At 41.5% G+C, this 13884-nt stretch overlaps 1 protein-coding gene across 1 annotated transcript; it reads right to left on the reverse strand.

The window, feature by feature from the left end:
- Positions 1-5783: 5783 nt before the first annotated feature.
- On the reverse strand, positions 5784-6554 carry LOC125541045 (dirigent protein 1-like). Its single transcript, XM_048704536.2, has one exon. It carries the CDS (start codon positions 6545-6547, stop codon positions 5951-5953), a length of 597 nt encoding a protein of 198 aa, XP_048560493.1. The 5' UTR covers positions 6548-6554; the 3' UTR covers positions 5784-5950.
- Positions 6555-13884: the final 7330 nt, after the last annotated feature.

Below are 13884 nucleotides of genomic sequence, written 5' to 3' on the forward strand. Positions count from 1 at the left end.
AACCTCGTAGATCAACCAGAGTGAGATCCGCACCAGAGTGGTACGGTAATCCTGTTCTAGAAGTCATGCTACTAGATCATGATGAACCTACGAACTATGAAGAAGCGATGGTGAGCCCAGATTCCGCAAAATGGCTTGAAGCCATGAAATCTGAGATGGGATCCATGTATGAGAACAAAGTATGGACTTTGGTTGACTTGCCCGCTGATTGGCAAGCAATTGAGAATAAATGGATCTTCAAGAAGAAGACTGACGCTGGCGGTAATATTACTGTCTACAAAGCTCGACTTGTCGCAAAAGGTTTTCGGCAAGTTTAAGGGATTGACTACGATGAGACCTTCTCACCCGTAGCGATGCTTAAGTATGTCCGTATCATGTTAGCAATTGCCGCATTTTATGATTATGAAATTTGGCAGATGGATGTCAAAACTGCATTCCTGAATGGATTTCTGGAAGAAGAGTTGTATATGATGCAACCAGAAGGTTTTGTCGATCCAAAGGGAGCTAACAAAGTGTGCAAGCTCCAGCGATCCATTTATGGACTGGTGCAAGCCTCTCGGAGTTGGAATAAACGCTTTGATAGTGTGATCAAAGCATTTGGTTTTATACAGACTTTTGGAGAAGCCTGTATTTACAAGAAAGTGAGTGGGAGCTCTGTAGCATTTCTGATATTATATGTGGATGACATATTACTGATTGGAAATGATATAGAATTCCTGGATAGCATCAAGGGATACTTGAATAAGAGTTTTTCAATGAAAGACCTCGGTAAAGCTGCTTACATATTAGGCATTAAGATTTATAGAGATAGATCAAGACGCTTAATTGGACTTTCACAAAGCACATACCTTGACAAAGTTTTGAAAAAGTTCAAAGTGGATCAAGCAAAGAAAGGGTTCTTGCCTGTGTTACAAGGTGTGAAATTGAGTAAGACTCAAAGCCTGACCACTGCAGAAAATAGAGAGAAAATGAAAGATGTTCCCTATGCTTCAGCCATAGGCTCTATCATGTATGCGATGCTATGTACCAGACCTGATGTGTGCCTTGCTATAAGTTTAGCAGGGAGGTACCAAAGTAATCCAGGAGTGGATCACTGGACAGCGGTCAAGAACATCCTGAAGTACCTGAAAAGGACTAAGGATATGTTTCTCGTATATGGAGGTGACAAAGAGCTCATCGTAAATGGTTACGTTGATGCAAGCTTTGACACTGATCCGGACGATTCTAAATCGCAAACCGGATACGTGTTTACATTAAACGGTGGAGCTATCAGTTGGTGCAGTTCCAAACAAAGCGTCGTAGCGGGATCTACATGTGAAGCGGAGTACATAGCTGCTTCGGAAGCAACAAATGAAGGAGTCTGGATGAAGGAGTTCATATCCGATCTAGGTGTCATACCTAGTGCATCGGGTCCAATGAAAATCTTTTGTGACAATACTGGTGCAATTGCCTTGGCAAAGGAATCCAGATTTCACAAGAGAACCAAGCACATCAAGAGACGCTTCAATTCCATCCGGGATCTAGTCCAGGTGGGAGACATAGAGATTTGCAAGATACATACGGATCTGAATGTTGCAGACCCGTTGACTAAGCCTCTTCCACGAGCAAAACATGATCAGCACCAAGACTCCATGGGTGTTAGAATCATTACTGTGTAATCTAGATTATTGACTCTAGTGCAAGTGGGAGACTCAAGGAAATATGCCCTAGAGGCAATAATAAAGTTATTATTTATTTCCTTATTTCATGATAAATGTTTATTATTCATGCTAGAATTGTATTAACCGGAAACATAATACATGTGTGAATACATAGACAAACAGAGTGTCACTAGTATGCCTCTACTTGACTAGCTCGTTAATCAAAGATGGTTATATTTCCTAACCATGAACAAAAGATTTGTTATTTGATTAACGAGATCACATCATTAGTTGAATGATCTGATTGACATGACCCATTTCATTAGCTTAGCACCCGATCGTTTAGTATGTTGCTATTGCTTTCTTCATGACTTATACATGTTCCTATGACTATGAGATTATGCAACTCCCGTTTGCCGGAGGAACACTTTGGGTGCTACCAAACGTCACAACGTAACTGGGTGATTATAAAGGAGCATTACAGGTGTCTCCAAAGGTACGTGTTGGGTTGGCGTATTTCGAGATTAGGGTTTGTCACTCCGATTGTCGGAGAGGTATCTCTGGGCCCTCTCGGTAATATACATCACATAAGCCTTGCAAGCATTACAACTAATATGTTAGTTGTGAGATGATGTATTACGGAACGAGTAAAGAGACTTGCCGGTAACGAGATTGAACTAGGTATTGGATACCGACGATCGAATCTCGGGCAAGTAACATACCGATGACAAAGGGAACAACGTATGTTGTTATGCGGTCTGACCGATAAAGATCTTCATAGAATATGTAGGAGCCAATATGGGCATCCAGGTCCCGCTCATGTCTACATTGTTCTCGAACCGTAGGGTCCGCACGCTTAAAGTTACGATGACAGTTGTTATGAGTTTTATGCATGTTGATGTACCGAAGTTACTTCGGAGTCCCGGATGTGATCACGGACATGACGAGTAGTCTCGAAATGGTCGAGACATAAAGATTGATATATTGGATGACTATATTCGGACACCGGAAGTGTTCCGGATGAATTTTGGATAAAACCGGAGCACCGGGGGGTTACCGGAACCCCCCGGGGGGTTCATGGGCCTTATGGGCCTAAAGTGGAGAAGAAGAAGGGGTTGCCAGGGCAGGCCGCGCGCCCCCTCTCCCCCTAGTCCGAATTGGACAAGGAGGGAGGGGCGGCGCCCCCCTTTCCTTCTCTCCCCCCCTCTCTCCTAATTGGACAAGGAAATGGGAGAGAAGTCCTACTCCCGGTAGGAGTAGGACTCCTCCTGCGCCCTCCTCCTGGCCGGCCGCACCCCTCCCCTTGGCTCCTTTATATACGGAGGCAAGGGGGCACCCTAGAACACACAAGTTGATCCTCATGATCATTACTTAGCCGTGTGCGGTGCCCCTTGCATGCCACCATATTCCACCTCGGTCATATCGTTGTAGTGCTTAGGCGAAGCCCTGCGTCGGTAGAACATCATCATCGTCACCACGCCGTTGTGCTGATGGAACTCATCCCGAAGCTTTGCTGGATCGGAGCCCGGGGAGCGTCATCGAGCTGTACGTGTGCTAAGAACTCGGAGGTGCCAGAGTAACGGTGCTTGGATCGGTCGGATCGGGAAGAAGACGTACGACTACTTCCTCTACGTTGTGTCAACGCTTCCGTTGCGATCTACAAGGGTACGTAGATCATACTCTCCCCTCTCGTTGCTGTGCATCACCATGATCTTGCGTGTGCGTAGGAAAATTTTGAAATTACTACGTTCCCCAACAGCAATAGTATCACCACAACTATGTCTAAATATTGGTGGGGAGATGATGATCTGCAAAAACACATGCACTGGTTTGCTTGGTGGAAAATGTGTGTCCCAAAGGAAAAGGGTGGAATGGGTTTTAGAGACTTGCATTGTTTTAATTTGGCTCTTCTCGCAAAGCAGTGTTGGAGGTTGTTATGTGAACCAAATTCTTTATGTGCTAGAGTTTTGAGAGCCAAATATTTTCCTGATGGAGACCTTCTTAACTGCGGCCTTAAGAAGGGTAGTTCTTATACATGGCAGAGTCTATGGAGTGGAATTCAGTCTTTTAAACGAGGGCATATTTGGAGAGTTGGAGATGGGTCACAAATTAACATCTGGGAAGACCCTTGGATACCAAGTAGTCCTACTCGAAAGGTAATGACGCCAAGAGGTAACATTGTGATCACAAAAGTTTATGAACTCATTGATACGGAAAATAGAGTGTGGGATGAACAGTTGATATCGGAGTTGTTTTGGCCTATTGATGTGCAACGCATATTAAACATCCCACTGGCTTTGGGGATGATGGATGATTTTGTGTCATGGCACCATAATAGAAGTGGAATATTTTCGGTTAGATCGACATACCATGAAGAGTGGGAGCATCAACACGGACGAAAGTTGAGGATGACTAACTCTATACAAGCCTCAAGTACTAGTCCAGATTGGCGTACCATTTTGAAATTGCGTGTGCCGACAAAAATCAAAATTCATGTATGGAAAACTTTGCTTGGCGCCATCCCTTGTAATGGAGTCCTTGCTAACAGGCATATGATCACAAGCTCTCAATGTCCTCTCTGCACTTCGGATTGTGAGAGTATTAGACATGCCATGTTCTTGTGCCCTAGAGTTCAAGAAATCTGGAGGATATTGGGACTGCAAGATGTGGTTCAGGAGGTGTGTGCGCTGGAGAGGGATGGCGGATCGGTGCTCGCTAATCTTCTTCTATCAACGAACAATACCATGGCTCATATGACTGATGTTCAACGCAATGACCTTGTGGCCACTACAGTGTGGTACGTTTGATGGGAAAGACGCTGCTACACTCATGGTGAATATGTGTATGAACCAAGCAGGTCAGCGCAAGCAATTTTAGCTCTTGCTAAGAATTTTCCAAGGCAAAGTCAAAGCAAACGAAACTGAGAAGATATGGATGGAGTAAGCCACCAGAGGGAGTTCTCAAACTTAACGTTGATGCCACTTTTGATCCTGATAGGGGAACAGGGGGCATGGGTGCAATCTTACGAGACGAAGCTGGTTTCTTCGTCACAACTTCATGCAGTAATATCCCTTTTGTGGAAGACACGGCGACGGCAGAAGCTAGAGGTATGCGAGATGGGCTCTTACTCGCAAATGAAGTTGTGTGCAATAAAATTTGCGTCGAGTCCAATTGCATGGAGGTCGTCGAAGTCATGCAAGGGGGTGGTAATTCGCTAGGCCCGGCAGCCGCAATTTATGAAGAATGTTCGTTTCTTGCTAGAAATTTTATATCTATTATGTTTTCCCACTGCCCTAGGGAGGCCAATGCGGCAGCAGATTTATCGGCTACAAACTCGGAGTTCTCTCATACAATTGTTTGGAAATCGGAGCCTCCGGGGTTTTTAGTAGATGTATTAACAAACGATGTATCACTTTTTGCGCATGAAATATAAACCGTCATGACGGCTTTCCTTAAAAAAAAGTCTATTTGCTGTTAAAAAAAGGTATAGCGACGGGCATGTGCTGTGGTGGACGGCGAGATGGCAGTAACCCAAGGTTCCCTTATATAAGATAAGATAAGATAATATACAAAAGGGATTCTTATCTTCTATATAAATATGTGCTATTTTGTGGGTGCTCCTGGACTAGTTTTTTTTCTACGGGAGGACTAGTTTGTTTTTTATGGAGAGAAACGCTTAGTAATAATATTAGAAAAATGCAAGTACATACTTTTAGTTATATAAATAATTAGTTGCATTCTTTTGGTGTCTCCAGGTTGGTTAGATTTTTCATTGAGAGAAATCCAACATTCTTATTAACCATGGTAATTATAACGTTGTATATTAACGAAAAAACTTGTAAATGCTTTTACATATAAATCTCATGGTACATGGTCTTATTTCTTATACAAATCGTAAAAATGAGAAATAAATTGTTACATGTGGACACGCCACAATTTTACTAGAAGAAAACATGGTAAAAAAGTATAGAGGAAATGCTAAAAGAAAACTCCTATGGGAATGTATCTCGTAACCCACCCTTGTAATACTACTGGTGCACCGGATGGCGTAGCAACTTTTAAAATGTTGGAAAAAAATCTGAAAAAATATCTAAAATATTGACACAACATTAATGTATGTTGTCACAAAATTTCTTATCACAATTCCATCTACTCTTCTTATTTTATATATATATTTGGTTAAACTTTATAAAGTTTGATTTAAAACAAAACGCTAATATGTCAAAAATAAAATGAAAGGGACATAATACACTTAAAATGGAAGGGACATAAAATGAAAGGCACATAAAATAAAGGGTTGGAGCCGTCCATCATGCATGGGCGTGGGCGTGGGCGTGGACGTAGATAAACACGTCCAGGTCGAGGACGGCGTTCTTGCGTAGCTGCCAGCTCGCCGTCCTCCAGAGCACGTACCCCGTCGCCATCCTGAACCTCCCTGTGCCGCCCACCACCGACAGCTCCCGCAGTGGCTCGACGATGTTGTCGCGGCCGACGACGGCGAAGGTGCTCCCGGAGTAGGGCCCCGCCGTGAGCACCACATTCATGCAGAAGAGCAGCGCCGGGTCGTGCATGGACGCGAACACGTAGGTCCCCTGCGCACGCCCCACGGGCCTCGACGCCGGGTCCGGCCCATCCGTGAGCGCGTCGTCGATCACCACCACCTGCCCGAACCGCAGCGGCGGGTCGCCCCCGAACAGCGACGGCCCGGTGCCGTTTACGACCTCGACCGCCGTGGCGCCCGGGCCGGTGAGCACGTCGTGCATGAACAGGCGCATGCGGGCGGGCCGGGCGGATGCCCCGGCAAGCCATTGCCAGGACGCGGAGAGCAGCACCGCGAGCGCTGCCGAAGAGGCGAAGTACAGGAAGACGAAGAGGGTGCTCCTCTGTTTCGACTTTGCAACAGGCATGATTGGGGATGAATTGTTGAGGTGTGCTACACGTTTGTTGACGTGTATATATATAGCACGCGCAGATGGTTGGTCAGACACTGTGCTCTGTTCGGGTTGATCACAGACCTGCTCCGCCAGCTACACGCGCTGTACGGCTGTGTTTGATTTGACCATAAACCTGCTCCACCAGTAATTTGGCGAATGTGCTTTTGCGCATCACATACATGTGTGATGCATGTGCCTCTTCAAAGCCTCTCTAACAGGAAATTTTGGCACTTCTGATCATTACTTTGCGCTAGCAACGCACCCATGCTCTCATACACGTCCGTGCCCACTCCCGTGTGCTTGCTACTACATATGCCGTGGGTTCCAGTTTGTGCCTCCAACTCGCTTCCGCCTAGGGATGTCAATTGATTGGGTATGGGCGTGAGTACAATCCTCTTCTACCCAAACTCATATTCATAAGAACTTTTTATACCTACGCACTTCAATATCCACTAGCAAACATGCCCGTGCGTTGTAACGGAAGAAAAAAAATTACCCCTCAAACACACTGGACGGCATTAGCAAAAATCTTTTTTTTTTTTGAAACGGAGGCAAAAGTTTTGCCTCGTCCATTAAATAAGGGAGAATAGAGATTGTTACAAGTCACCCAATTACACGACATGCGGACTACTCACACAAAATTAAAGCCCCTAGCTTTTTTGCACCGGCGACGATCCAAAGGTTGGCATCTGTAGAGATGGAGGAGAGCAAGATTATCGGTGGGACGCTCTTATGTTTAAAAACTCTTGCGTTACGCTCGTTCCATATTGTCCATGACATGAGCATGATGAGGGATGCCTTGGCTTGTCTGTTTGGCGTGCCGTCGGTGCAAGTACTCACCCACCAATCTTTAACCGAATTAAAGGAGGGCCAAGCGGAAGTGTCTAGCCCGAGTATGTAGTATTTCTCAATGACCAATGACCAAAGCCTTCGAGAGTAGCCCGAGTATGTAGTATTTCTCTTGGAATTTTTCATGATGCTATGCCAAGTAACATGATAAGTGGTGTTGTACAAATATTTTTACATGATGCTACCTAGTTGCCGATATATGTTTACGCCTTTGTTGTCATTTCTCCTTAGTGATGCCAACAAATATTTTGTTATAATGAAAATAGCAACTATATTTTAGTATTCAATGATAACATGTGCATAAGAGCATTATTTTTGTCTCATTGATTTATGTGTTTGCAACTGTAAACCAAATCAAGACTTAATTTAGTTGCAAACATATTAGACAGCTCCACTGAAAACAATTAATCTGTAAGGACATGCACGCCAAATGTTCAAGGTTGCATATCAACATCGATATTCTTAAGAAATAAACTATGGGCACAATTTCAAACAATATGGAAATGAACGTTAAACCCCTAGTTTACATAAAGCGTGTATCAGCAGTTTCGTGTACACCACCGTATATAGGATGATTATTGTGCACTGTGCGAAATAGAGATGATGATTATGTACGTGTTGTAACCTTTAACATATAGTATTTGATAGAAATCAACATCTCATATATAATAGTTTTTTGTGAGAACGTCAAATAATCTTATTTACTCCATTCAAATGAGTTGGAAACATATATAATAGACATTTTCAAAATACCCCATATAAAGAAGGTATTAAACTATTAATGAAGGTTGCACCCAAAGCGTAATTTTAAAATGATTAACATGAAAGATAATGGCATATTTGGAATCTACATATTTTCTGAGGCATTTCCATATATAATATGTTAAATTTGAAGTTAGGGTTTAAAAGATATGAATATTTACAAAAGCATTTTGAATCTGCCAAAAAAAGAAAATAAAGAGTAAAACAGAGTAGCTGGGCCAAAAAGTGCAGCCCATAAGGTACCCTACGCCCATAAAAAATTCAGAGAGAAAAACAAAGGGGAGTGGGACTCAAACCCAGGTCACAAGAGTGACATTCCAACCACTAGGATGCCCATGCAGTTTTGTAATATTGGAGGCCCACTTCATCTTAACCAATGACAACAACCGATATGAAAAACGAATCGTGTTCTGCTACTTCTTGAGCTTGTGTTGGTTTTTCCCTTGAAGAGGAAAGGGTGATGCAGCAAAGTAGAGATAAGTATTTCCCTCAGTTTGAGAACCAAGGTATCAATCCAGTAGGAGACATGATGTCTACTACACAACCTTCTTCTTGTAGACGTTTTTGGGCCTTCAAGTGCAGAGGTTTGTAGGACAGTAGCAAATTTCCCTCAAGTGGATGACCTAAGGTTTATCAATCCGTAGGAGGTGTAGGATGACGATGGTTTCTCTCAAGCAACCCTGCAACCAAATAACAAAGAGTCTCTTGTGTCCCCAACACACCCAATACAATGGTAAATTGTATAGGTGCACTAGGTCAGCGAAGAGATGGTGAAACAAGTGGTATATGGATAGTAGATAAAGGTATTTTAATCTGAAATAATAAAAATAGCAAGGTAGCAAGTGATAAAAGTGAGCGTAAACGGTATTGCAATGCTAGGAAATAAGGCCTAGGGTTCATACTTTCACTAGTGTAAGTTCCCTCAATGATGATAACATAATTGGATCACATAACCATCCCTCAACATGCAACAAAGAGTCACTTCAAAGTCACTAATAGCGGAGAATGAACGAAGAGATTATGGTATGGTTCGAAACCACCTCAAAGTTATTCTTTCCAATCAATCCGTTGGGCTATTCCTATAAGTGTCACAAACAGCCCTAGAGTTCGTACTAGAATAACACCTTAAGACACAAATCAATCAAAGCCCTAATGTCACCTAGATACTCCAATGTCACCTCAAGTATCCGTGGGCATAATATACGATATGCATCACACAATCTCAGATTCATCTATTCAACCAACACATAGAACCTCAAAGAGTGCCCCAAAGTTCTACCGGAGAATCACGACGAAAACGTGTGCCAACCCCTATGCATAGGTTCATGGGCGGAACCCGCAAGTTGATCACCAAAACATACTTCAAGTGAATCACGTGATATCCCATTGTCACCACAGATACGCACGGCAAGACATACATCAAGTGTTCTCAAATCTTTAAAGACTCATTCCGATAAGATAACTTCAAAGGGGAAACTCAATTCATTATAAGAGAGTAGAGGGGGAGGAGAAACATAAGATCCAACTATAATAGCAAAGCTCGCGATACATCAAGATCGTGCCAAATCAAGAACACGAGAGAGAGAGAGATCAAACACATAGCTACAAGTACATACCCTCAGCCCCGAGGGAGAACTACTCCCTCCTCGTCATGGAGAGCGTCGGGATGATGAAGATGGCCACCGGTGAGGGTCTCCCCCCCCTCCGGCAGGGTGCCGGAACAGGGTCCCGATTGACTTTTGGTGGCTATAGAGGCTTGCGGCGGCGGAACTCCAGATCTAATCTCCGTTCTGGAAGTTTTAGGATACATGGGTATATATGGGTGAAAGGAGTACGTCGGTGGACCGAAGAGGTGGCCATGAGGCAGAGGGGCGCCCCCTACCCTCGTGAGCCCCTCCTTCATCTTCTGACGTAGGGTCCAAGTCTATCCGGTAGGTTTCCTTCCAAAAATAACTTCTCCAGTTGATTTCGTTCCGTTTCGACTCCGTTTGATATTCCTTTTCTTCGAAACACTGAAATAGGCATAAAACAGCAAATCTGGGCTGGGCCTCCGGTTAATAGGTTAGTCCCAAAAATAATATAAAAGTGGAAAATAAAGCCCAATATTGCCCAAAATAGTAGATAATATAGCATGGAGCAATCAAAAATTATAGATACGTTGGAGACGTATCAAGCATCCCCAAGTTTAGTTCCTGCTCGTCCTCGAGTAGGTAAATGATAAAAAGATAATTTTTGATGTGGAATGCTAGTTGGCATAATTTCAATGTAATTCTTCTTACTTGTGATATGAATATTCAGATCCAAAAGATTCAAGACAAAAGTTCATATTGACATAAAAATAATAATACTTCAATCATACTAATAAAGCAATTATGTCTTCTCAAAATATCATGGCCAAAGATAGCTATCCCTACAAAATCATATAGTCTGGCTATGCTCTATCTTCACCACACAAAGTATTTAAATCATGCACAACCCCGATGACAAGCCAAGCAATTGTTTCATACTTTTGATGTTCTCAAACTTTTTCAATCTTCACGCAATATATGAGCGTGAGCCATGGACATAGCACTATAGGTGGAATAGAATGGTGGTTGTGGAGGAGACAAAAAAGGAGAAGATAGTCTCACATCAACTAGGCGTATCAATGGGCTATGGAGATGCCCATCAATAGATATCAGTATGAGTGAGTAGGGATTGCCATGCAATGGATGCACTAGAGCTATAAGTATATGAAAGCTCAACAAAAGAAACTAGTGGGTGTGCATCCAACTTGCTTGCTCAAGAAGACCTAGGGCATTTTGAGGAAGCCCCTCATTGGAATATACAAGCCAAGTTCTATAATTAAATATTCCCACTAGTATATGAAAGTGATAACATGAGAGACTCTCTACTATGAAGATCATGGTGCTACTTTGAAGCACAAGTGTGGTAAAAGGATAGTAACATTGTCCCTTCTCTCTTTTTCTCTCATTTTTTTATTTTTTATTTTTTATTTGGGCCTTTTCTCTTTTGTATGGCCTCTTTTCTTTCTCTTTTTTTATTTGGGCTTCTTTGGCCTCTTTTATTTATTTTTCGTCCGGAGTCTCATCCCGACTTGTGGGGGAATCATAGTCTCCATCATCCTTTCCTCACTGGGACAATGCTCTAATAATGATAATCATCACACTTTATTTTCTTACAACTCAAGATTTACAACTCGATACTTAAGACAAGATATGACTCTATATGAATGCCTCCGGCGGTGTACCGGGATGTGCAATGACGCATGAGTGACATGTATAAATAATTATGAATGGTGGCTTTGCCACAAATACGATGTCAACTACATGATCATGCAAAGCAATATAACAATGATGAAGCGTGTCATAATAAACGGAATGGTGGAAAGTTGCATGGAAATATATCTCGAAATGGCTATGGAAATGCCATAATAGGTAGGTATGGTGGCTGTTTTGAGGAAGGTAAATGGTGGGTTTATGGTACCGGTGAAAGGTGCGCGGTACTAGAGAGGCTAGCAAGGGTGGAAGGGTGAGAGTGCGTATAATTCATGGACTCAACATTAGTCATAAAGAACTCATATACTTATTGAAAAAATCTACAAGTTATCAAAGCAAAGTGTTACGCGCATGCTCCTAGGGGGATAGATTGATAGGAAAAGACCATCGATCGTCCCCGACCGCCACTCATAAGGAAGACAATCAATAAATAAATCATGCTCCGACTTCATCACATAACGGTTCACCATACGTGCATGCTACGGGAATCACAAACTTCAACACAAGTATTTCTCAAATTCACAACTACTCAACTAGCATGACTCTAATATCACCATCTCCATATCTCACAACAATCATCAAGTATCAAACTTCTCTTAGTATTCAATGCACTCATAAGAGAATTTTATTATTCTTGAATACCTAGCATATTAGGATTTTAAGCAAATTACCATGCTATTTAAGACTCTCAAAATAATCTAAGTGAAGCATGAGAGTTCATCTATTTCTTCAAAATAAAACTACCACCATGCTCTAAAAGATATAAGCGAAGCACTAGAGCATCGACAAACTACTCCGAAAGATATAAGTGAAGATCAATGAGTAGTTGAATAATTATGCAACTATGTGAAGACTCTCTAACATTTAATAATTTCAGATCTTGGTATTTTATTCAAACAGCAAGCAAAGCAAAATAAAATGACATTATAAGAATGGCAAACATCATGTGAAGAAGCAAAAACTTAGGATCAACCGAAACTAACCGGTAGTTGTTGAAGAAGAAAGGTGGGATGCCAACCGGGGCATCCCCAAGCTTAGATGCTTGAGACTTATTGAAATATTATCTTGGGGTGCCTTGGGAATCCCCAAGATTGAGATTTTGTGTCTCCTTAATTCCTCTCTTATCACGATCTCCCTAAATCTCAAAAGCTTCATCCACATAAAACTCAACAAGGACTCGTGAGATAAGTTAGTATAAACCATTACAAAAACATTATCATACTCTACTGTAGGAAATCACTAAAATTATTATTCAACATTGCATACTAAATGCCTCTGCATATTTAATAGTCCTATCCTCAAATAGAATCATTAAAGAAGCAAACATATGCAAACAATGCAAACATAATAGCAATCTGCCTAAACAGGACAGTCTGTAAAAAATGCAGCAACATCCATACTTCCCTAGCTCCAAAAATTATGAAAGAAAATTCACACTGTATTAAATTTATCAGAGCTTAATATTCAAAAGGTTTAAACATTTTATCAAATTCTGACTTTTCTAGGGAATTATTGCAACAGCGGTAAACTTTCTGTTTTCAAACAACAACATGAAGACTTGTAACATAGGCATAGTAAAGACTATCAATGCCACTTTTATTGGAATAAAAGATGCAAAACATTGTTCTAAATAACAGAAAGCAAATCCTAACAAAATAAATTGACACTCCAAGCAAAACACATATCATGTGGTGAATAAAAATATAGCTCCAAGTAAAGTTACCGATGAACGAAGACGAAGGAGGGGATGCCTTACGGGGCATCCCCAAGCTTAGGCTCTTGGTTGTCCTTGAATATTACCTTGGGGTGCCATGGGAATCCCCAAGATTAGGCTCTTGCCACTCCTTATTCCATATTCCATTGAATCCTTACCCAAAACTTGAAAACTTCACAACACAAAACTTAACAGAAAACTCGTAAGCTCCGTTAGTATAAGAAAATAAATCACCACTTCAAGGTACTGTAATGAACTCATTATTTATTTATATTGGTGTTAAACCTACTGTATTCCAACTTCTCTATGGTTTATAAACTATTTTACTAGCCATAGATTCATCAAAATAAGTAAACAACACATGAAAAACAGAATCTGTCAAAAACAGAACAGTCTGTAGTAATCTGGATCAAACGTATACTTCTGGAACTCATAAAATTCTAAAATAAATTTCTGGACCTGAGGAATTTATCTATTAATCATATGCAAAACAAACTAACTAAATAGCACTTTCCAAATAAAAATGGCATCAATTCTCGTGAGCGCTAAAGTGTCTGTTTTTTACAGCATGATCGCAAAGACTTCCCCCAAGTCTTCCCAAAGGTTCTACTTGGCACAAACACTAATTAAAAGCATAAAAACAAATATAAACAGAGGCTAGATGAATTATTTATTACTAAATAGGATAAGAAATCAAGGAATAAAAA

This window comes from Triticum urartu, chromosome 2A (assembly GCF_056163025.1).
Source record: "Triticum urartu cultivar PI428250 chromosome 2A, HENAU_Tu73, whole genome shotgun sequence".
NCBI lineage: Eukaryota > Viridiplantae > Streptophyta > Magnoliopsida > Poales > Poaceae > Triticum > Triticum urartu.